Below are 22,240 nucleotides of genomic sequence, written 5' to 3'. Positions count from 1 at the left end.
AATCCCCTGCCAGCATCATTCGATAACATCTGTATTCCATAACATCTGGAGGGCCGCGAATTTGACACCTATGCTCTAGGGCATGATACCCCATTGATGTCCCTCAGACTCCACCCCCAAAATCTCCAGCTATTTCCCATCACAGACTGGCGACCCTACCCAGGCCTCAGGCAAATATCATATCCCTTCCAGTCACTCCCACTGGGGTTTAGGAAGAAATTCTGCGCCCTCTTTTCTGGGGAACCTAACCAGTGGAAGGAAAAAAGCACTCCCCAATCCTCCTGCTTGGGGAGGAGCATAGGAATAGGGGTGGGACAAGGGGTTATTGTAGGTGAGTTCAACGGTAGAGCGGAGGGTGACCCAGCTGAAGCCAGAGATCCTGGCACACGATTTATTTTCGAAGACAATTGAACCGCGCCTTTCCTCTTGGCTCAGAGCAGCTTGCTCCTTCATGCAAAAAGTACACAGATAAGCACTGGAGCGGCTTCTCCAGCAAAGCAACAAAAACCCAAAGAAGAAACGCTAAGTATGGAGAGGCTGGATACGATTTTGATCGTTGTTGCCTCCGGATATTCTCTATATTGGTGAGGTTGTGCAAGATGGGCATACGTTGCAGCCATCAAATATGACTCATCCAGGCAGTTTTGATTCATGAAATGGAAATTTGCCAAAGTGAGTAACACTTTACTGGTCGGAATCAGCATGAGTCTCAATGTGAATCTGAATATGCTGTGTGTTGTCTCTTTAAAAGCAACTTTTATCCGCACAATGAAATTTGCTGAAGTAACACCTGTCAGAATCAGCATGAATCTAAATGTGAATGTAAATATGCTGTGTTGTTTCTTTGAAAGCAGTTTTAGTTCATATAGTGAAACTTGCCAAAGTGATTAACAGTTTACCTGTCAGAAGAAACATGAATCTAAACATGTTGCATGTTGTCTCTACAAAAGCAGTTTTTTTAATCCATACACTGAACTTTGCTGAAGCGACTCACACACTTCGCCCTTCTGCCAGAGCAAACGTGAATTTACGGTCGCATTTGTTCTGACAGAAGGGTCAAGCGTGTCACACTCGCTTGGGCAGATTTCATCGCAGGAATAAAAAATGCGCTGATGGATAACGTGTGATAGTCATGACATGTCCCAACCTTCACAATCCCATTAATGTAGCAAATACGCTTTGGGGTGGCGCTTCTCCCATTTTGCTCCTTAAGATCCTTTAGATTGCTGAAGGTCAGGCTAATGTTTCCAGTGCAATCATTTGTTAGTTGCTGAAGAAGTGTGTCTGCATCCTTTTGGATATTGGAAATCAGATCCTTTAGATCTTAAGCCAGCAGGCCTAGCCCAGAGGCGAGTAGGGATTTTCTGAGCCTACATTTGTGCCTGAGGAGGGCGAGTTCGAGCCCCTTGGTCGCGCCGGGTTGGGGCTATTCCCTGCACCCTGCTGCCATGTTCCTGGGAAAGGCGACCCAGCTGGAGAGGGCGCCCTGGTTCCCTGCCTGCCCTTCTCCAAACGGCGGTGCCTTCCAGATTTAGTGGGCAAAAAGGCTCCGATGGAGGAACGGAGTGGGGGGGGGGGGGCTCATGTCGCCTCGAACAGGAGGCAGCCGAGCCAGCTCTCCTCACCCTCCCTCCCTCCCCGCTTGGCCTCTGACCTAACAGACCCGCGCTGCGGCCCGGGAGGAGCGGCCTGGGCGAGGCGCAGCAAAGGCGCGCTCTCCCCCTGGCTGGGTCAGCTGCAAGGAGGAGTCGCCAAGCAGCCCGCAATTACGCACGGCAGCCGGCGGCCGCCCTTTGCGCCGCTCGCCTCGCCTCGCCTCGTCCCCGGCCGCGGCGGCCTCCTCCAAGTGGCCCAGGGAGCCTCCCCGGAGGACGCAGAGCCGGGCCATGGCGGCGTGGCTAGGTAGGCACCGGCTTCCCTTTCTCCCTCCCCGCTTTCTCGCCAGCCCGGGAGGAGAGCGCAAAGGGACTTTTACGCGCCGCTCTCGGTGCGCATTCCTGGCGCGGCACCGCGGGGGCGAAGGCACTTGAGCCGCGGGAGGGGGCCAAGTAGTCGACAGGGAGGAGGAGGAGATCCCCTTAGCAAGGCGCTGGAGGCCGTTCACAAAACCCCCAGCCAGCTTTCCCTGCCGGGCATGCGGATCCAGAGGCGGGCGGCGGGAGGTTTTGCAGGAGCGCATTTGCCAACGGGCTCGAGCTGACAGTCGAAAGTTTGGAGGAAGGAATTTGTGGGCTCTTTGCTCGGCTGGCAGCGCCTTAAAAACTAGCAAGTCCTTTAAAACAGATGCACCCAAACCTTTCTTCGACCAGAGAGCCCGCTGGGCCGGGTGCATCTGATCTTAGCCGGACTCGCCGGTGCCAAAGTGTGCCCAGGATTTTTGCCTTGTTCCTCAGGATACTGCTGGTCTGTTTGAAGCCTGTTGGAGGGTGTTATGTAAGCAGCGTTGAGACTTTTCAGCAAGCGCCTGGTTGGAATGAGACCTCACTTCCGGCTCGCTGTGCTTCCCAACAATTTCAGCAATGCTTTTGGAACGGGGAGAGGGTTTCAAGTCTGGCGAAGGGTGGTCCTCTTGGCCTCCCGAAACGGCATTTATAAATGATAAAAGGGGCAGGAGGCGCCTGGCTGGCGTTCTGAGAATCGTAGAAGTGGGTTTAAAAAAATTCTGACAGTCCTATCCCGTTTATTCCTACTTGGTAGGTTAAGTCCCGCTTGAATCCAGTGTTTTTCAATAAATAGGAAAACTGGGATCTTGTTAGTCGTCTTTGGGGAAGGTGATTTTTAGGAAATGTGGGCCAGGCTAGCCTGATGTCCTTAGATTTCGGAACTAAGCAGGGTCAGCAACGGTTAGTATTTTTGGATGGGAGACCATCAAGGAAGTCCAGGTTTGCTCAATAGAGACAGGCAGGGGCGTTCCTCCCATTGGGCAAAGTGGGCAGTTGCCCAGGGCGCCACCTTGTTGGGGGCACCAAAAATGCAGGTGGGAATTTTTTTTTTGAATTTTCAGTGTTTTTTTCTGTTTTTGGCCTGCAGGAGGCGCAGTTTTTAGGCTAGCAGCACCAAACTTTCGGGGATTTTTCAGGAGACTATCCTGATTATATCACCCAGGTTTGGTGAGGTTTGGTTTAGGGAGTCCATAACATAGGGACTGTGCCCATCCCCCATTGTTTCCAATGGGAGCTAATAGGAGATGGGGGCTACACTTTTGAGGGTCCATAACTTTGGACCCCCTGAACCAAACTTCACCAAATATGGGTGGTATCATCAGTAGGGGCTCATGAAGATACTCTGAAATTTTGGTGGTGCTATCTTAATAATTGCACCCCTGATAGCAGGCACCCCCTAAATTTCCCCAGATTCTCTTTTTAAATCCACTCCCTTCCTGCCAATGCTCGTTTGTTTTCTTTCTTTCTTTCTTTCTTTCTTTCTTTCTTTCTTTCTTTTCTTTCTTTCTTTCTTTCTTTCTTTCTTTCTTTCTTTTCTTTCTTTCTTTTCTTTTCTTCTTCTTTCAATGCCTAATAAAGGTTGTTGTTGTTGTTGTTGGGGGGGCATCAAACTCAGGTTTTGCCCAGGGCTCCAGTTTGCCTAGGTACTCCACTGGAGGCAGGCAATGGCAAGCAAGGCTGTTATTCTCTTGCCATCGTAAGTCAGCCACGACTTGAGCATGCTTTCCGCCACCCGTCAATTCATGTCAGTAGAATTTGCCCCAAATGGCTCTGAATCGGAGCCGCTTGCTTTTTTCCCCACCTGCATTAACAGAGAACAACGTGGATAGGTTGCCCCTAGTTATTTTGAAGTGTGTTTTCTTTTTCAAAAACAGAACTTGCCCTCAAACTACTTGAGCGCCCCGGGGCGTAGCATTCCTTTCGTGACTGTAATTCCTTCATTTCTTAGGGATCAGAACTTTTCTTTTGGATTGGGGCCAGCCGTTGTGGGGGCATGTATGGTTACAGCCGGAGGGTTGCAGTGCAATCCTGTGAGGAATGGTTCCAGTTGAAGACAGTAGGAGCAGCAGAGGCGTAGTGGTTAACAGCAGGTGTACTCTAAACTGGAGGAACCGGGTTTGATTCCCTGCTCTGACCTTTGAGATGTGGAGGCTTATCTGGGGAGTTTAGATTAGCTTGTGCACTCCAACACATTCCATCTGGGTGACCTTGGGCTAGTCACAGTTCTTCTGAGCTCTCAGCCCCACTGACCTCACAGGGTGTTTGTTGTGAGGGGGGAAGGGAAAGGAGTTTGTCAGCCCCTTTGAGTCTCCTATAGGAGAGAAAGGGGGATGGAAATCCAACTCTTCTTCTGCTTAAATTTACATAGGAGTCACTGGAGTAGCTGTGTGTAGGATTGTACTGTTAAACACATTCTTAATACATGTCTCTATTCCTGATCTCTCTCTCCCCCCCACACCTGCTTTAAGTCAGCATGACTGACATTGTCAATCTGTAACTGGTCCCATTGCTTGCCAGTATCAGAAAGTATACTAGTGACAAGCGGAGGGTCGTTGTTCTCTGTTCCCTGACAGTTCCCTCCTCTTTTCCTAACCCCCCTTCCTTTTAATAAAAAAAAACCCATTCATTTTATTACCAGTAGCTGCAAATAATTGTTGTGTTTTATAAGGGAGGAAAAGACTAGGAACTGTAGACACTGGAGGTTTGACATCTGAACAGACGTAATCGGGGGGAAAGTGTGTTATCTCCCAAGCTCAAAGCTCCATACTTGTGTTTTAAAATATTATTTATTTATTTAGATTTATTCCCCACCCTTTACAGCAGCCTCAGGGCGGGTTACAATAAAAGCCATAATGAAATCCTAAGACCGCATAGAACATTCTAGGCTCTAAAACTCCTGCACCCCCAAAGTGGGAGGAGTGTACAGGGCACCTCAAGCCGCCCCCCCCCCCCGGTAGGGGGCACCAGCTATTGCCTGGGTGAAGAGACTCGTTTTTGCCAGGTGCAGAAACTCCAGGAGAGAAGGCACCTGGCAGGCCTCTGGTGGGAGGGCACTCCACAGTGCAGGGGCCACTGTCGAGAAGGGCCTCCGGGCTGCCCCCAGTACCCTCACCTCCAAAGGGGGTGGGACACCCAGTTGGGCCTCCCCCCCCCCCAACCTAAGTGCCCAGGCAGGAATATATGGGTGGATGCACTCTCTCAAGCACCTAGAACCAAAGTTGTTTAGGGCTTTATATATACAAATAAACAACCCAGAGAACCCTAATTTTACAAGGAGCCGCTTCTCCCTGGGAGAAGCTTAAATTCTGTGCCAGAGCATCTGCATATAGAACAGGGGTGGCCAACCTATGGTGCTCCAGATGTTCATGGACTACAATTCCCATCAGCCCCTGCCGGCAATTCCCATCAGCCCCCGGTACAGAAGGTTCCAGCTGCAGTCCCGGCATCTCCAGGGTAAAAGGTCAGACAGTTTATGTGAAAGATCTCCGCCTGGGAGACTAGTCAGAGCTGCTGCCAGTCCGAGTAGGCAATACTGACTTCGGTGGGCAAGATACGACTCAGGATAAGGCGGCTTCACCTGCTCATTGAGAAGGTCAGCCTCTGTCCCGGATGCGCCAATTCAGACTGCGGGTGCAAACCTGCGTGATTTAAGGAAGGTGGAGTGTGTTCTGGACTAACCACCAAGAAGGAGGAGGAGGAGGAGAGGATGAAAGAAGGAGGAGGAGGAGGAGGGGGGAGGGGAGGGGGAGGAGGAGGAGTTTGGATTTATATCCCCCCTTTCTCTCCTGCAGGAGACTCAAAGGGGCTGACAATCTCCTTGCCCTTCCCCCCTCACAACAAACACCCTGTGAGGTAGGTGGGGCTGAGGGGAGTCTCGAGAAGCTGTGTGACTAGCCCAAGGTCACCCAGCTGGCGTGTGTGGGAGTGCACAGGCTAATCTGAATTCCCCAGATAAGCCTCCACAGCTCAGGCGGCAGAGCTGGGAATCAAACCCGGTTCCTGCAGATTAGATACACGAGCTCTTAACCTCCTGCGCCACTGCTGCTCCTTAAAAACCTACCTGACTTCGTGGGGGTGTTGCATGGAGTAGCCGCTCCTGGCATGCCTTCCTTTGCAAATTGAAGTGGTACCGCTTGGCTGCAGGGTTGCTTCCTCGTTCAGAACCAGGGCAGGGATTCAGGAGGTTGGGGGTGAGTTGCATTTGCCAATAAAAGAAATGAGAGGACAGTTCCTTACAAAGCCTTCTGCTTTCTGTCAATAACGGATTCCTCTTTTTTTGAAAGAAACACACACAGCAACAGCGTAGTAACCTTGCGTGGTATTCTCTTCAGGACAGGCAGAAAGGAGGAGTTTGCTCAACCCGTAATTAACGTGGAATTCATTGCCGCAGGATATTGTAGAGGCTGTTTGCTCAGCGCTTTCACCGAGGTTGGCCGATCTTGTAGTCTAGCAACAGCTTGTACACCTTATCTAAATAGAACCTCTGAGTTCAGGGGCAGTATAGCCTTAACAGAGGGGCTGGGGGGGTCAAGCCACTGTCATGGCCATCAGCAATATGCTGTTCTTACAGACTTACTTGAAGCATCTGGCTGGTCTCTGTTGGAAACAGGATACTGGACTAGTTGAACTCTTGATCCTGTGCAGCAAGATTGCTCTGATATTATTGATAGTTAATTCAAAGGAGCAGCAGTGGCGTAGTGGTGAACAGCAGGTGTACTCTAATCTGGAGGAACCGGGTTTGATTCCCCGCTCTGCCGCCTGAGCTGTGGAGGCTTATCTGGGGAATTCAGATTAGCCTGTGCACTCCCACACACGCCAGCTGGGTGACCTTGGGCTAGTCACAGTTCTTCTGAGCTCTCTCAGCCCCACCTACCTCACAGGGTGTTTGTTGTGAGGGGGGAGGGAAAAGAGCTTGTAAGCCCCTTTGAGACTCCTACAGGAGAGAAAGGAGGGATATAAATCCAAACTACTACTCCTCTTCAACTTCTACTTCTACTTCTTCAAATGGTGTGTTGTGTTGAATACTTGCTTCCTGGCATTTTCATATCCCCCAAGATCAGTAAGGAAAGAGGGTCACATCCTGAAGACCCCAGATAACCATGGTGCTCTTTCATACGAGGCTATCCAGTACCCTGCTGTTAATAATGCATCTGATTTTATTTAGTTTTAAACTCTTGTCAAATAGAAAGTGTCTTGTCTCCTGGAAGGCCTTCACCGCCCGAATCAAGTGGCTGTTGTGGGTTTTCTGGGCTGCACAGCCGGAGATGGGGACAAAACGGCAAAAGCAAAAACTACCAGACCACGACCCCAGAAAGCCCACAAGCGTCTTGTCTCCATTTGAATAGCAGAACCCTCTTGGTTGTTGTTAGTGTGTGGGTTTCAGACTGGCAGGTGCCTAGATGGCCTTCTTTTAATAAAACCCACTGCGGGGGAAGGTTGCTGTACTGTTGACATCCTAGGGCTGCGTGGTATATTGTAGAGCAGTGATGGCGAACCATTTCGAGACCGAGTGCCCAAATTGCAACCCAAAACCCACTTATTTATCGCAAAGTGCCAACACGGCAATTTAACCTGAATACTGAGGTTTTAGTTAAGAAAAAATGGTTGGCTCTGAGGCGTGCGTTACTCGGGAATAAGCTTGGTGGTAGTTGTTGGCTTTGCTTTGAAGCAACCATGCAACTCTTTAAATGGGTGAATCATGACCCTAGGAGGGTTTACTCAGAAGCAAGCCACATTGCCAGCAACCAAGCTTACTCCCAGGTAAAGATGTTTGCATGAAAATCAGTGGGGTTTAACAGTGCTTAACAGGGTTACCTATACTGCTTCCCCAAAACTAGCTCTTAGGTTTAATGCTAATAATTGAACCCAGCCTAGATATGTGGGGGGGGGGGGATTCCCCCCCCCCCATGATGAACTCTGTTTGTGCATGCCCACAGATAGGGCTCTGAGTGCCACCTCTGGCACCCGTGCCATAGGTTCGCCATCACTGTTGTAGAGGGATGGGTGTGGAAGAAACTAGCTTGGTCAAGAAAGCTCATTGGGGAATGAATGTCCTTAAAGGGCCGCTAGATTTTGTCAGTCTGTTTTGTTATGATGGACTGCCCCGCTGGAATTATATTGGAGAGGTATCTGGTAACTGAGCGCATTCCTCGGGCAGCCTCCCTGAAGTCAGGCTCACAGCACGCTGAGACTTGTGAATTTTCCTCCCGGAAGGGTAAAAAAAATGCAAAGCTATGAAGGGCGTGATTCTTTTGGAACTGGTCAAGCTCCAGAAGTAGAGTGCTTGCGGTGAAGGTTGAATGTGTCGTGTGTTTTGTGTGCAAAAGAGGAAACCCAGAGCCCCTCTGAAGGAATTCCGTGCCATTGTAAGCTTGCGCACGTTCGCGTCATTGTCTAGTATACAGTATTTGATTATTAGGGGCCGGACTTACCTTTCAGTGTGTATCAGCAACGGCGCTCTTCGGTAGTTCTAGAGCCTGGAAAAAGGTCTCCCCCTGCCCCCGATAACATTTCGATGTCAGAGCTACAGGCTGAGCTTGGAAAGTGGGTCTGTGAACCTCTGACCTTCTGGGCACCACGCTTGTGCCGATTAGCTGACTGTAAGCTTCCAGAGTGCAGAGATGTTTCTGATTCAAAGCTGAGCTGCAGGCAGTGGCACAGCTACAACAGGGCGTGGCAGAGGGGACAAATGCCCTGGGCGCAGACACGTGGGGCAGAGAATCGCTCCCCACCCCTCTCCTCAGGCCGCCTCTGCGGTTTGCAGCAGCCCCCACAAACTGCAGCACTCTACTTTTTTCCCTTTAAAAAGCTTTTTCCCTGCAGCACTCCATTTTTTCCCTTTTTCCCCCTTTAATAGGGGAAATGAGGTTGGGGGCGCGGAGGGGCGCCATTTTGCCCCAGGCGCCATTTTCCTTGGGCTAGTCACAGCTTCTCGGAGCTCTCTCAGCATCCACCCACCTCACAGGGTGTTTGTTTTGAGGGGGGAAGGGCAAGGAGATTGTAAGCCCCTTTGAGTCTCCTGCAGGAGAGAAAGGGGGGATATAAATCCAAACTCCTCCTCCTCCTCCTCCTTCTTCTTCTTCTTCTTCTTCTTCTTCTTCCCTTCCTACAGCACTGGTCACAGGTTTCTTTGGTGTCAGCTAGTCTCTTAGATCCCCCTCCACCACCACTCCCTCCTTCCCATCCTTTGGGATCGGATGCAGTAGATCTTGCGCAGTTCTTGCAAGGTTTACATGCAGAGGTCCTGAAGCACTAGTAGGCAAAGGGCTATTTGTAATTTTGGTCTATTCATGGCTGAACTAGGGTCCGAAAGAGCCAGGCTCGAATCCTCACTCCTCCGTGGAAGCTCTCCGGGTGGCCTCGGGCCAGACTTGCACACGCTTAGCTTAATGTACCTCACAGGGTTGTTGTGAGGTTAAAATGCAGGAGAAGGATAGGATTGCTGTTGGGGAGAAATGGGGAAAGGGAGATAAATACTTTCACGAATAATTCATTTTGGTTTGAATGCATTGCTCACTTGGCCCGCGGTGCTAAACTAATTTCCTGCTCTAACATCAGTCCCAAAATCCTCTCTTGTTATTTAACCTACTGGCACAACGCAAGCTATTTATTTTTTTAAAAAAAACTTCTTCTGCTTAGGTATCTCCTGTTTTTTAAGCAGGCAAATATGCTTGTCTTCCCCCCCCCCCCACACACACACACTCTATGCCAGGGGTCTGCAACCTGTGGCTCTCCAGATGTTCATGGACTACAATTCCTATCAGCCTCTGCCAGCATGGCCAATTGGCAAGGGCTTATGGGAATTGTAGTCCATGAACATCTGGAGAGCCACAGGTTGCAGATCCCTGCTCTATGCGTATAACTTGGATTGATCTGCTGGCTCTCTGCTCTCACCAGCAGTATGTACTTGGTCATCATTTAAAGCAAAGGGCGTCCAACTCTGGCCCTCCAGTTGTTCATGGACTACGATTCCCATCAGCCCCTGCCAGAACATCTGGAGGGCCAGAACTGATTGAAAACATATTCCCCCATATTCTGTCATATGACCCAAACGCCTGGAATCCATTGTTTAGGAAGGGAGACACCAATTGATGGTGGCCGTACCACTTGGGTCCTCTATTTCCCCCTCTTTTGTGGGCACCAAACTCCACAGTCTCAGGGAAGAATAGATCCCCATCTTGGGAAGGTGCTTCTTTGTTGAAAGGAGAGCTTCACACAATCAGTTCTAAATCTTTCTTTTGATAAGGAACAGCAGCTGGTATTTTGAAAGCGCAGAAGGAAATAGACTCTCAAGAGCCCTGTGATTCTAATGCTAATTTTTTTTTTTTTTTTTGCTTCAATGGAGAAGGCCCAGGAGGGGCATGGCGCGTTTCTTCCGTTTCTTCTGTAGAGTCTCTCCAGTGGTCAGGGTTAAAAGCCACAGGAAACTGTTGAGGGGGAAGTTGCTTCTAAAATCTGCGATTGACCTCCTGGAGAGCTGAGGTCACTCAAAGCAAAACAGATTTAAACTTCTCTCTTCTATAGCTGTATTCCAAGAGGCTGGTTCTCAGTAGGAATTCCAGGAAAGGGTACCTTTTTGCTTTGGCTGGACCATTTGAGGTGTATAATGAGGGCCATTACTGTAAATATCCTAATTTTCATTGACTTGGGTCATGCTGCACTTCTCCCGTGGGGCTTGAGCAGAATGGGGAAACGACCTGGGAACCACACGTGAGCACCTGTGAACTTCTCAGAGCAGGAAGAAGAGTTTGGATTTATAGCTCACCTTTCTCTCCTGAAAAGAGACTCAAGGTGGCTTGCAAGCTCCTTTCCCTTCTTCTCCCCACAACGGACACCGTGTGATGTAGGTGGGGCTGAGAGAGTTCCAAACAACTGTGACTAGCCCAAGGTCATCCAGCAGGAATGTAGGAGTGTGGAAACACATCTGGTTCACCAGACAAGGCTCTGCCGGTCAGGAAGACGAGTGAGGAATCAAACCCTGTTCTCCAGATTAGAATCCACCTGTTCTTAATCACTGCACCAGGCTGGCTCTAGTCCTATCAGTAACAGCTTCACAGAGGCTCCAGCACTAGTTTAGCCTGGTGCCAGGTTGTCTTTGAGAATGGGACACACACGAAACTGCCTTGCGCTGAGATCATACCATCAGTCTGTGGAGGTCAGCACCGTCTCCACAGACGGACAGAAGTGTTCTGCATCCCATACGCCAGTGGTTCTCAACCTGGGGGTCGGGACCCCTTTGGGGGTCGAACAACCCTTTCACAGGGGTCGCCTAAGACTCTCTGCATCAGTGCTCTCCATCTGTAAAATGGATAAATGTTAGGGTTGGGGGTCACCACAACATGAGGAACTGTATTAAAGGGTCGCGGCATTAGGAAGGTTGAGAACCACTGCCATACGCCCTGATCCTTTTAACTGGAGATGCCGGGGGTAGAACTGGGGACCTTCTTCATGCCAAACAAATGCTCTGCCATTGAGCCATGATAATTCCCTGAGCACAACTGCCTCCCCTCCCCTCAGATGAAAGCGTGTTTTCTTTTCCCCACTCCAGAGATGAGGGCAAACATAGCTGATGACGGCCTTATTAAAGCATTTTTGTACCTCACCTGGCCAGAACCACTGAGGTGCAGGGGTGTCGTGGCCAGAGTGGTTTCTTTCTGCCTCTGGTCCTAATCGTGGGCCCTGCTCTGTAGGTGAGCGTTACCATGAGTGGGGTGGTGATGGATGATCCCACTTTTCCCTCATGTCCCAGATCTAACTTTCCCTCATGTCCCAGGGAGCAGCAGTGGCGTAGGAGGTTAAGAGCTCGTGTATCTAATCTGGAGGAACCAGGTTTGATTCCTAGCTCTGCCACCTGAGCTGTGGAGGCTTATCTGGGGAATTCAGATTAGCCTGTACACTCCCACACACGCCAGCTGGGTGACCTTGGGCTAGTCACAGCTTCTCGGAGCTCTCTCAGCCCCACCCACCTCACAGGGTGTTTGTTGTGAGGGGGGAAGGGCAAGGAGATTGTCAGCCCCTTTGAGTCTCCTACAGGAGAGAAAGGGGGGGATATAAATCCAAACTCTTCTTCCTCTTCAAACTTTTCTTCTACTGTTTATTCCCATCCTTTCCCTTCTGCTTGGCGTCCAAGTTGGATTTACCTCAGGGGATTTTATCCGGGGATGGAAAGCCGACTGTGATTTAAATGTGGAGTTCTTCTGGAGTCCCCTATGCCAGCTGTGCACACTCATAAACCTGTCTCTTGGTAGTTCATGTGAAAAGATCTATGTTACTAGCGTGGCTGTCAATGAATTACATTGCAGGGTGCAAGGCAGGGGGGTTGGAGGAGGGAGTTTTGCAGTCATTTCTCGTGGAAAATCTAGCTTAGGATAAAGCTGCTGCAAAAGGAAAGGAGCCTCCTATTAACTGAGGAACCAGTTCAGATGTTTCCATCTGGCCAAACGCTTTAAACCGCCTGAGACGGGGGCCCCGCGCACAACTGCGACTTGAAGCCAGACGCTACAGATGGTGTGAATGCCTGTCGGTGCTTTGGAAACCGAGCTGTGGAGTTCTGGTTCATGAAACGACGTCCGCCTTGCGCCGTTGCCCAATCTGCTGTCTTCTGTTTTGGCATTGTGTCTCGGAGAGGAGGAAAGAGAATGAAATGGCTCATGCAGAAGAACTTCATAATGGCCACAGTCTCGTGTCCTTGTGAATAGGAAGGCGTGTCTCCCTTTGTAAAAATAGCAAGCCTGTTTTAGCAGTGCTCAACTTATTGCCGTTCGTGTTTCAGTCTGCAATTGTGGTGGACTCTAGATGCGGAAGGGTTGCTAAGGAACTGTCTGGCTTCACCCGGCATCAGCCCCGGCCAATTTCTACTCCCAGCGCTGTCCCTTCGTAAAGGAATTCAGTATGCAGAGGTGAAACGCTTTTCTGTGTTGGTCTTGTGGTTTCACCCTTCAAAACAACACACAGACTGAGAGAAACCGAAGAGGGTGTGGCGTCTTACATCTAGCTGGGAGGGTGCTAAAGAACAACCCAATTCAAAGCTCTGGCAGAATTGCAGTGTGCACATCCCTCTAGAAAAAGTAGAAGACAAGATGGCTTTTATTCCCTGATTTGCTCTACCTGTAAGGAGGCTCAAACGTGTCAGTTGTGGGGAGAGGCAGGAAAGGAGTTAGTAAGCATAAGCATTTTATTGTCATTGTGCACGCACAACGAAATTTACAGCAGCATTCCTCGATGCACACAATTCCAGACTCATACCCCATCCTCACTTTCCCCTTCCTCCACCCATCCCTACACAGCCCCAAACACATCAACACGAAGCTGCAGAGTTCAGCATCGCCACAGCTCTAGAGTAGAAGCTGTCTCTCAACCTCTTTGTCCTAGTTTTTATAGACCTGTATCGCCTGCCGGATGGTAACAGTTCAAAAAGAGAGTGTGCTGGATGAGACGGGTCTCAGAATATTTTGGGCTTTCCTTTAGGCTTCGGGAATTATAGAGTTCTTCCAAGGAGGGGAGAGGGCAGCCGATAATCCTCTGTGCGGTAGTGATCACCCTTTGGAGCGCCTTCCTATCTGCCACTGTGCAACTGGAGAACCATACACAGATGCAGTAGGTTAAGACACTCTCTATAGCACAGTGGTAAAAGGACACCAGGAGTTTTCCATTCAGTTGTTGTTTCCTTAAAAGTCTCAGATAGTACAGTCTTTGCTGGGCCTTCTTAACCACCGCGGCAGTCTGTATGCCCCAGGTCAAGTCCTCTTTAATCATAATGCCGCTTTGAGACTCCTTATAGTTGAGAAAAGTGGGGTATAAATCCAAACTCTTCTTCTACTCTTCTTCTTGCTGTGCCTCCTCATTGGGTGTATTCTTGTAATTTTCCTGTTCGTAAATGCACCCTTGGAACACCAGCTGAAGTGTGTTAAAACACCCTTTTGTATGCATGCTCGTCAGTGTTGGACAATCTCCTCGAAGAGATTATACATTTGCACAAAGAGCAGAGTGCGCTAAGGCTGGAGCACAGCAGAAGAAGCATCTCCCGAACATCCGTGGGAGCTTTAGCACGAAGAAAACTCGGAATCGTTCGTAGTTTCTAATCTAATAAAAAGAGTATTTATTAGTGAACTTCATTCTGGGTAGAAAGGTAGAAATCAACCGTGAATTCAGTCACCAAACAGGTAATAAACATAAAATTTTATGAGTTAGTATCAGTATATATAGTGAAAGCTAAAAGAAGGGGGAGAAAGGAATTAGGCAAGTTGACCCTTGGATCTCTGGATTATGTTTAGGTCAAGAAATTTGGCTACTGGATCTGTTACCTCGCTGCTGGTGTTGTCTAATAAAAAGATGATCTTCTGCAAATCGGATGTGTGCTCTTTTTTTTTGCTCATGTCAGAGATAGCCATTTTGTTCTAGGTGCAATAAGGAGGGGATAGTATAATAAAATATGTACTATAGAGTCTACACAGTCCCCATTACATGCACAGATACTTTGCTGATAGGGTGTTAACAGCTCTGTTCAAACATCTGACTATGGGGGCTTTCCCCACTGACAGAGTTGAACTGGTTTCTACCTAGGTTCACCCCAGTGAATCCCCACTGCCACTGAGCTCAACATTGTTTTGTCTCAGCCCCCCCCCCCCCCCGAACTGCGACATCCTTGTTGCAGTTATGAACTACACTTTTCTGCCGGAACAAGGTCGATACCGCTTTGAGGCTTTGAAGTGGGGAAGCATCGAAACAACACCTCATCCGTTCAACCAATCAGGAGCCGCTTTTGTGGCATGCGCAGAACGGGAGAGTCATGGTGGGCAGAAAGCGCATGTAACTATAAACTGTAAAAACTAAAAAAAGAAAAAGAACACTCCCGTTTCCCTCCGTAACACAAGCACCAATCACGATCAAGGAGCGAAACAGGCACCAAGATGATCCCGCCCACTTAGCTCGGTTCCAGGGGGCCAACTCAGTTGCTGTGGGGACAGCCTGGAATCGCCCTGCAGTGAAGGGAACTGATTCGACCTTAGCTGCCTTCTGTAGTATATTACAAGCTTTGCAGTTCCATAGTACCTCAAGCAGGTTTTCTGTTGCGTCTTCAGAAGCTTGGCTGTGCTTGAATCTGTGGATTAGAGGTGCTTGGCTGCGCCTCAGATTTTGCTGACCAAAACTGGCACAAGGAAGGGAAGGGGTCACTTTCTCCACTGGATGGACTGCAACCAGCCCAGGCTTGTGCTGATAAGCCCAGTCGCTTACAGAACCTAACTTCCTGGATGGATACCCAATAAGAGTGAATTATTAATCATTTTTGATATGTTAAGGATGGAGCTGACGAACAGCACTCTGGGATCTCCAACATATGTAGGTGTGTGTGTCTCGTTGCTTGGTGGTATTACTCTGGCAAATCATCTGGTTCACATAGTGTGTCGGGAATCATTATGTTCGGAAGAATAGGGAGGGGATCTGAAAAGCTTTGAGTGAGGACTCTCTAGCACAGGTGTCGAACTCACGACCCTCCAGATGTTATGGACTACAGTTCCCATCATCCCCCGCCAGCATGATGCTGTCGTGGGATGATGGGAACTGTAGTCCATAACATCTGGAGGGCCGCGAGTTTGACACCTAGTTTAAGGGCTGCGTCAAATGCGCATTCATTTTGGGATATTGCGGTCATTGTGTGGTTGAAAGTGAGTGTTCATCCCAGGGTGAGGATTAAACTCTCTGTTGTCCACTTCCAAAACACACACACACACGCACCATTGCTCTCTCAGTTCTTTGGGGGGTTTCATGCTTACCAACAGATACAGCTTTGTCAATATTAATGGAAGATGTTCATTTCCGGGCCGGGGTCTAAATGTGTAGATGTTCACTTTTTTTGCAAATACAGGTTGCGTGGCTTCAGCTTCTGTGTTGCTTCTGTGCAGGCGGCACCTCCATTACCCAGAGCGCAGGCAGTAGTCACCTCCAGACTAGACTATTGTAACTCGCTCTACGCGGGCCTTCCCTTGCGTTTGATCCGGAAATTAAAACTGGTCCAACCTGCAACAGCACGCTTGCTCACGGGGGCGCCTTTCGAGAGCATATTCAGCCTGTGTTGCGCCAGCTGCATTGGCTCCCGGTTGAATTCCAAATCATCTTCACGGTGTGGGTTTTGACCTTTTAGGAGCTACGCAGCCTGGGACCCTCGTACCTTCGGGACTACATTACCCCATATGTCCCTACTCGGTCCCTGCATTCAGCAGAGGCCAATTTGCTGGTGGTTCCCGGCCCCTCAATGATGCGGCTGGTCTCCATGCGGGCCAGGACCTTTACAGCCCTGGCCCCAGCCTGGTGGAACACCCTTCCTCCAGCTGTCCAGGCCCTGCGGGATCTTGGCGAATTCCGCAGGGCCTATAAGACTGTTGTTCCACCGGGCCTTTGGGGTGACCAGCCGCTGATGTGGTGCCCCCTTTCTGCTCTTTCTGCTCTTCGCTCTGTTTTACATCAAGGTAGCCCCCATATTGAGGGGCCTGCCGTTCCTCCTTTTCGGGGAAGGTTTTAAATGTGGGTTTTTTGACGCCTATCATTTGACTGTTTTAACCGCTGTTTATATGGAGTTTTAATACGTTTTTATGGTTTATTAATTGGATGGAGCTTAGTTTATTTGTTTCCTGTGTTTTGTATGATTTGCTCCTTTATTCAGTATTGTGTGAATTTTATGTTGTACACTGCCCAGAGCCCTTCGGGGATGGGGCGGTATAGAAATTTAAGAAATAAACAAATAAACAAACAAACCCGGGTTTGCATCCATGCATTCTTTCCCTAAGCAAAATGAATGTCTGCAGGGGGCTTCCATTGACATATAACTATATTGAGGGACAGTTGCTAGTTCAGGTGGCTTAACAGACATTTTTCTTGCAGAGCCTCGAGGTTATCTGGAAGTCCTCAACCACTCTGTTGTGATGTCTGACAGCCCCCTGGGCCCAAGCCCTGCCTTGTTGCGGACCGATGCGCAGGCAAATCCTGCTTCTCAGGGGCCGTGTGGCGCCACCTGCGATATTTCAAGCAGCAGCCCGGTCTTGAAAAGAGACAGGTAAGAAAACAGCAGGATTCTGTTTTTAATTTCCAGCTGTCTCAGTTGGGCGGAGAGCAAATCTGCTATCTGGTCAGAAAGCCTTTCAGGAACAATATTTTGACCCAGCCCTGGGTTCTGTCATCTTGGAGGCAAAGCTGAGAGAACATTTTGGTTCGTATATCAGGGACTTTTTGCTCATCTTCACAGTGTCTTCAGCTCTTTCGTAGTGTCTTCTCGTTCATAGTGTCTTCTGCTCTTTCTGCATGAGCTGGTTCACAGTGTTGTCGTTCATATTGTCTTCTCTTTTGTCCTGTCTTCTGTTCTTTTCCATTGAGCCAGCATCATGTATTGGTTAAGAGCAGCAGACTCTTATCTGGTGAGCTGGGTTTGTTTCCCAGCCCACTGGGTCACAGCTCTTTCCGAGCTCTCTCAGCCCCACCTGCCTCACCAGGTGTCTGTTGTGGGGAGAGGAAGGGAAAGGAGCCTGTAAGCCACCTTGAATCTCCTTACACAGTGGTGGCGAACCTATGGCACTCCAGATGCTCATGGACTACAATTGGCCATGCTGGCAGGGGCCTAGCCACTGTGATCCATGCAACGGTCACCTCCTGGCTAGACTATTATAACTCGCTCGACGCGGGCCTTCCCTTGCGTTTGATCCGGAAACTGAAACTGGTCCAGCATGCGGCGGCTCGTTTGCTCACAGGGGGCGCCTTCCGAGATCATACACAACCTGTGTTGCGCCGCCTGCACTGGCTCCCAGTTGAATTCCGAATCATCTTCAAGGTGTGGGTTCTGACCTTTAAGGCCTTTCGCGGCCTGGGACCCTCGTCCCTTCGGGACCGCATTACCCCATATATCCCAGTTCGACCTCTGCGCTCGGCAGAAGCCAACCTACTGGAAGTCCCTGGCCCCTCAATGATGCGGCTGGCCTCCACTCGGGCCAGGGCCTTTACAGCTCTGGCCCCTGCCTGGTGGAACACTCTCCCTCCAGCTGTCCGGGCCCTGCGGGACCTTGGCAATTTCCGCAGAACCTGTAAGACTGAGTTGTTACACCGGGCCTTTGGAGAGACCAGTCGCTGAGTGTGCCCCCCCCCCTTTATTTCATGGGTCCCCAATGTCATCAGGACCCATTATCTCCCCCCCTCCTTCTTCCTAGGAGGGTTAAGTTTAAGTTTAAATAAGTTTTTGTGAGACGCCTCTCTTTGGAAACAACTGCTGTTTTTAAGTGTATTTATGGAATTTGTATTTATGATGATTTTATATACCACCCAGAGCCCTTCAGGGATGGGGCGGTATATTAAATCAAATAAATAAATAAATAAACAAACAAACATCTGGAGTGCCATAGGTTCGCCACCACTGTCCTTACAGGAGAGACAAATGCTTTTTCTTTGATACATGCAGTCCCTTCCCATTCTTAATTGTGCCTGCCTTTTCATGGGGAGAAAAATGTACTTGAATTGTTAGATGCAAATCAAGGAGAAAGACACACGGAGGAGAAAAAAAAATAGATTACAGTGACCAAGATGAATGCACCATTAATACTGGTTGCGGTGGGTTTTCCGGGCTGTGTGGCCGTGGTCTGGTGGATCTTGTTGCTAACGTTTCGCCTGCATCTGTGGCTATCATCTTCAGAGGTGTATCACATCCACCACAACCAGTTGAATCCCACCGGGAAAGCCTTCGACAGCACCATTAATATGCCATTAGATCCGTGGTTGGCGAACCTTTGGCACTCCAGATGTTATGGACTACAATTCCCATCAGCCCCTGCCAGCATGGCCAATTGGCCATGCTGGCAGGGGCTGATGGGAATTGTAGTCCATAACATCTGGAGTGCCAAAGGTTCGCCACCACTGCATTAGATAGTGGTTTGAATGCTTCCAGAATTCAAGGGAAAGGTTTCCTTGTGGTGTGTTTTCACTTCAAAAACCAGCCATGCCAATTCACTGTAAATTTCCTCCAAGTGAAATGTGCCGCAGTGTATCCTCTGTGCTGCTTTATGCTCCCTGCAGTGCCTAGTTGCTGTCCAGCTCCCTTCCCACGTTTCTTAGCGTCTAATTATAATCTCAGTTCACAGCTAATTGGCTTCTTCCACCATCACAGCAAAACTCAATGGCTTTCTGTACAACCTCTCTTTTCACCGGTACCAGCCAGCTAAAACGTTAAGCCCTTAATCAACTCTTGAATGCCGACTGATTTCTCTGTCTCTTGTAACCTTGTTCTTTCTGCTGAACTGAAAGTCAGTATTACAGATTTCTTTGGGGGTCAGGATAATTGCATTTTCCCTTTAGTTCTGGTTTATATTCCACTCAAAGAGCTTGCTTGATAATCCCTCTTGTTGCCAAGTTTCTTATCTGCTCTCGAGATTTTCATATTTTATTTCTCTTGGCTAGTAGCAATAAGGGAGTTGCATTCTGACCATTTAAATTCAGCAGTTCTCTTAAAATTAGGAGTTTAAATGTATCATCTAAACCCGGGAACTGATTTCTTTTGTGATTCACCCATGTGCTTTGACATATGGGCACTCAAACCTCTGAACAGGAGCAGGGGTCAGAACATATTAATTGAATGTCACTGCCTCTTCAAATAATTTAGTGAAGCTGTGATTTGAAAATTAGCTAGTCATTTGCACTTTTACTGACTGGATGTGCATTTTCTCTAAACCTTGGGCACCTTTTTAAAAGGTTTTGAAGGAGTTGTGTAGTAACTTATTTAGCAAACAGCTATCACTCATTCTTGAAGAAGAATCCCTCAGTAGAGTTTTCTCTAGAGCAGGGGTCTGCAACCTGAGGCTCCGGAGCCGCATGCGGCTCTTTCGTCCTTGCACTGTGGCTCCGTGTGGCTTGGGTCCTCTCAGCCTCACTTCGAGGAGAGCTGCCCTAAGGGTTAATGGGAAAGAGCCCTGTTCCTTTGTGAGAGGCACAGCCCCAGACAGTCAAAAAAGTATTTTATGGCTCCAAGTGTTTTCTTTTCCGTGGAAAATGGGTCCAAATGACTCTTTGGGTGTTAAAGGTTGCCGACCCCTGCTCTAGAGTAACTAAAGAGTTCTCTGGCTTGCCATGAGTGTGGCTTCTTGTAACAGAAAAGGGAGCCCAAGATCGTATTGACAGTTTCCCAAATAGTGAGGCCCCAGTTATAATGTTCCCTGATGTATTGTTTGAACAAATCCTGCAGAAGTGGGCTCTGGGTTGTGAACAAATTGTTGGAATAAAACTTGTAAACTACTAGGAGGCACAAGATGCTGTACTATGGGACCTTCTTATCTGTTATCTATAAGACCAAGTGATCAAGGGTAGATTTGCCCTGTTGAAACCCTGTTTGTTCTTTACCTGTGATTTTATTAGAGGAAATCTATGAGCTTCCCAAGAAGGAATTTTGCATAAATCTTACCCTGGACCGAAAGGTGGCTAATTGGCCGATAGTAGGAAGGGCAAGAACAATATTAAGTGATCAGTCGGTTTCCTCAACTCTGTAGTCGCTAATTCCTTTGGGGGGTCTAACAACCCACTTCACAGAGGGGGCCTTAGCCTAAGACTCTCTGCATCAGTGTTCTCCATCTGTAAAATGGATAAATGTTAGGGTTGAGGGTCACCACAACATGAGGAACTGTATTAAAGGGTCACAGCATTAGGAAGGTTGAGAACCACTGATATAGATAGGCACGATAATCGAATTACACCACTCAGAAGGAATTACACCACATTGGTCAACCATACTAAACAAGGATGCTAGTATGGGGACCCATCAATCCCTAAAAACAATAATCAACAGTTCAGGTAGAAGATTATCGGGACCAGCAGCTTTATTGAGTTGCCCAATAAATCCCCCAATCTCATAGGGAGTCACATGTACCCAAGGATTAACGGGATAAGTCACCATGTTCGTTGATATCAGGCCTCTGGGGATCTCCAAATATCTCAGTGAAAAATCCATACCAGCGGGGTTAAATAAAACTTGTAAACCACCAGAAAGCACAAGATGCTGTGCTGTGGAACCTTCTCATCTGTCATGTATAACAGCAAATCTGTTCAAACATTGACGTAGAGAATCACACCTGATTTGTGACACCAGGTTTCTCTTTGCCCAGCTGCTCCCCTCCCCTCTGTAATTTTCAGTACGAGGAAAATTATTTTTCCTCCTGTTGCATCTGAATTAGTGAGCTCTGACTCACGCAAAAATAGTGCTGTCTCTGCTGACAGGGAAGTGGTTAAAGCCCTGCAGGACCCAGATCTCTGCTGACAGGGAAGTGGTTAACGCCCTGCAGGACCCAGGTCTCTGCTGACAGGGAAGTGGTTAAAGCCCTGCAGGACCCAGATATCTGCTGACAGGGAAGTGGTTAACGCCCTGCAGGACCCAGGTCTCTGCTGACAGGGAACTGATTAAAGCCCTGCAGGACCAGATCTCTACTGACAGGGAACTGGTTAAAACCCTTCAGGACCTGTGTCTCTGCTGACAGAGAGTTCTACCCGGCTGAAGTCAGGGCCAAAAAAGCCCTAGCTATGGTTGAGGGTAATCAAACTAACTAAAACACATAAAAATAAATATCCCTGCCCACCATGTAGGGCTGATACAGATGCGCCCCTGGATTGTTCATCTACATTGCAGCACCCACCGAACTATCCACATGCACCCTTTCAATACAGTGCTGGATGTGACCTGCAGAGGATATGGTCCGTGCTCGATATTGAAACTAGCTCATCGTGGGAAAATAAATACGAGTTTCCTGACTCTTCCCTTGACAACATGTAAAGCTTTCCTCTTGCTTCAGGAGCCTTTTATGAGAGGGAGAGACTCTACCAGCTGTGGAAAAAAGGGTCTTCCTCTGGAGGAAGGCTCTGTGCTTAGCTGACAGGAGGGTTGAGATACAGCTTTTTAATTTGTGGGGAAAACCCCCCTGCGTTCTCTATCAATTTATTTGTTTGCTTAAGTAGCTGACATCATTCTCCTCTGTCGTCTACCCTCACAGTAAGGTAGGTTGGGCTGAGATTGCACGAATTGCCAAAGATCACCCAGCAATCTTCCATGGCAGAGTGGTGATTCGCACCCGGGTCGCCCAGATCCTAGCCCAACACTGTAACCACTACACCACACTGTCTGTCTGTCAAGAGCTGAGATTCCCATGCCAAGGTCCTTTTAAACATGGTTGCAAGGGGGGGGGGGTGGAGGTGTAAGTAGCATAAAACCCATTTTTGTATGCTTTTGATCTCTCTTCGCCTACCAAAGAAGTGATTTCCCCATTAGAGGGGCTTAGTGTTAATTG

General features: G+C 48.8%; 1 protein-coding gene across 6 annotated transcripts in view; it reads left to right on the top strand.

Moving 5' to 3' along the window:
• The window catches only part of TNS3 (tensin 3), a 339,136-nt gene that overhangs the window by 289,006 nt on the left and 27,890 nt on the right, over positions 1–22,240 (top strand). For all 6 annotated transcript variants that reach the window (XM_048511801.1, XM_048511805.1, XM_048511803.1 and 3 more), the window contains one exon: positions 16,821–16,992. In XM_048511801.1, the coding sequence (XP_048367758.1) occupies positions 16,821–16,992 (172 nt within the window). The remainder of the gene's footprint in view (positions 1–16,820; positions 16,993–22,240) is intronic.

Source organism: Sphaerodactylus townsendi, linkage group LG11, assembly GCF_021028975.2.
Source record: "Sphaerodactylus townsendi isolate TG3544 linkage group LG11, MPM_Stown_v2.3, whole genome shotgun sequence".
Classification (NCBI taxonomy): domain Eukaryota; kingdom Metazoa; phylum Chordata; class Lepidosauria; order Squamata; family Sphaerodactylidae; genus Sphaerodactylus; species Sphaerodactylus townsendi.
Note: the sequence above shows the minus strand (reverse complement) of the source record. Positions and strands in the feature narration are given on the sequence as shown.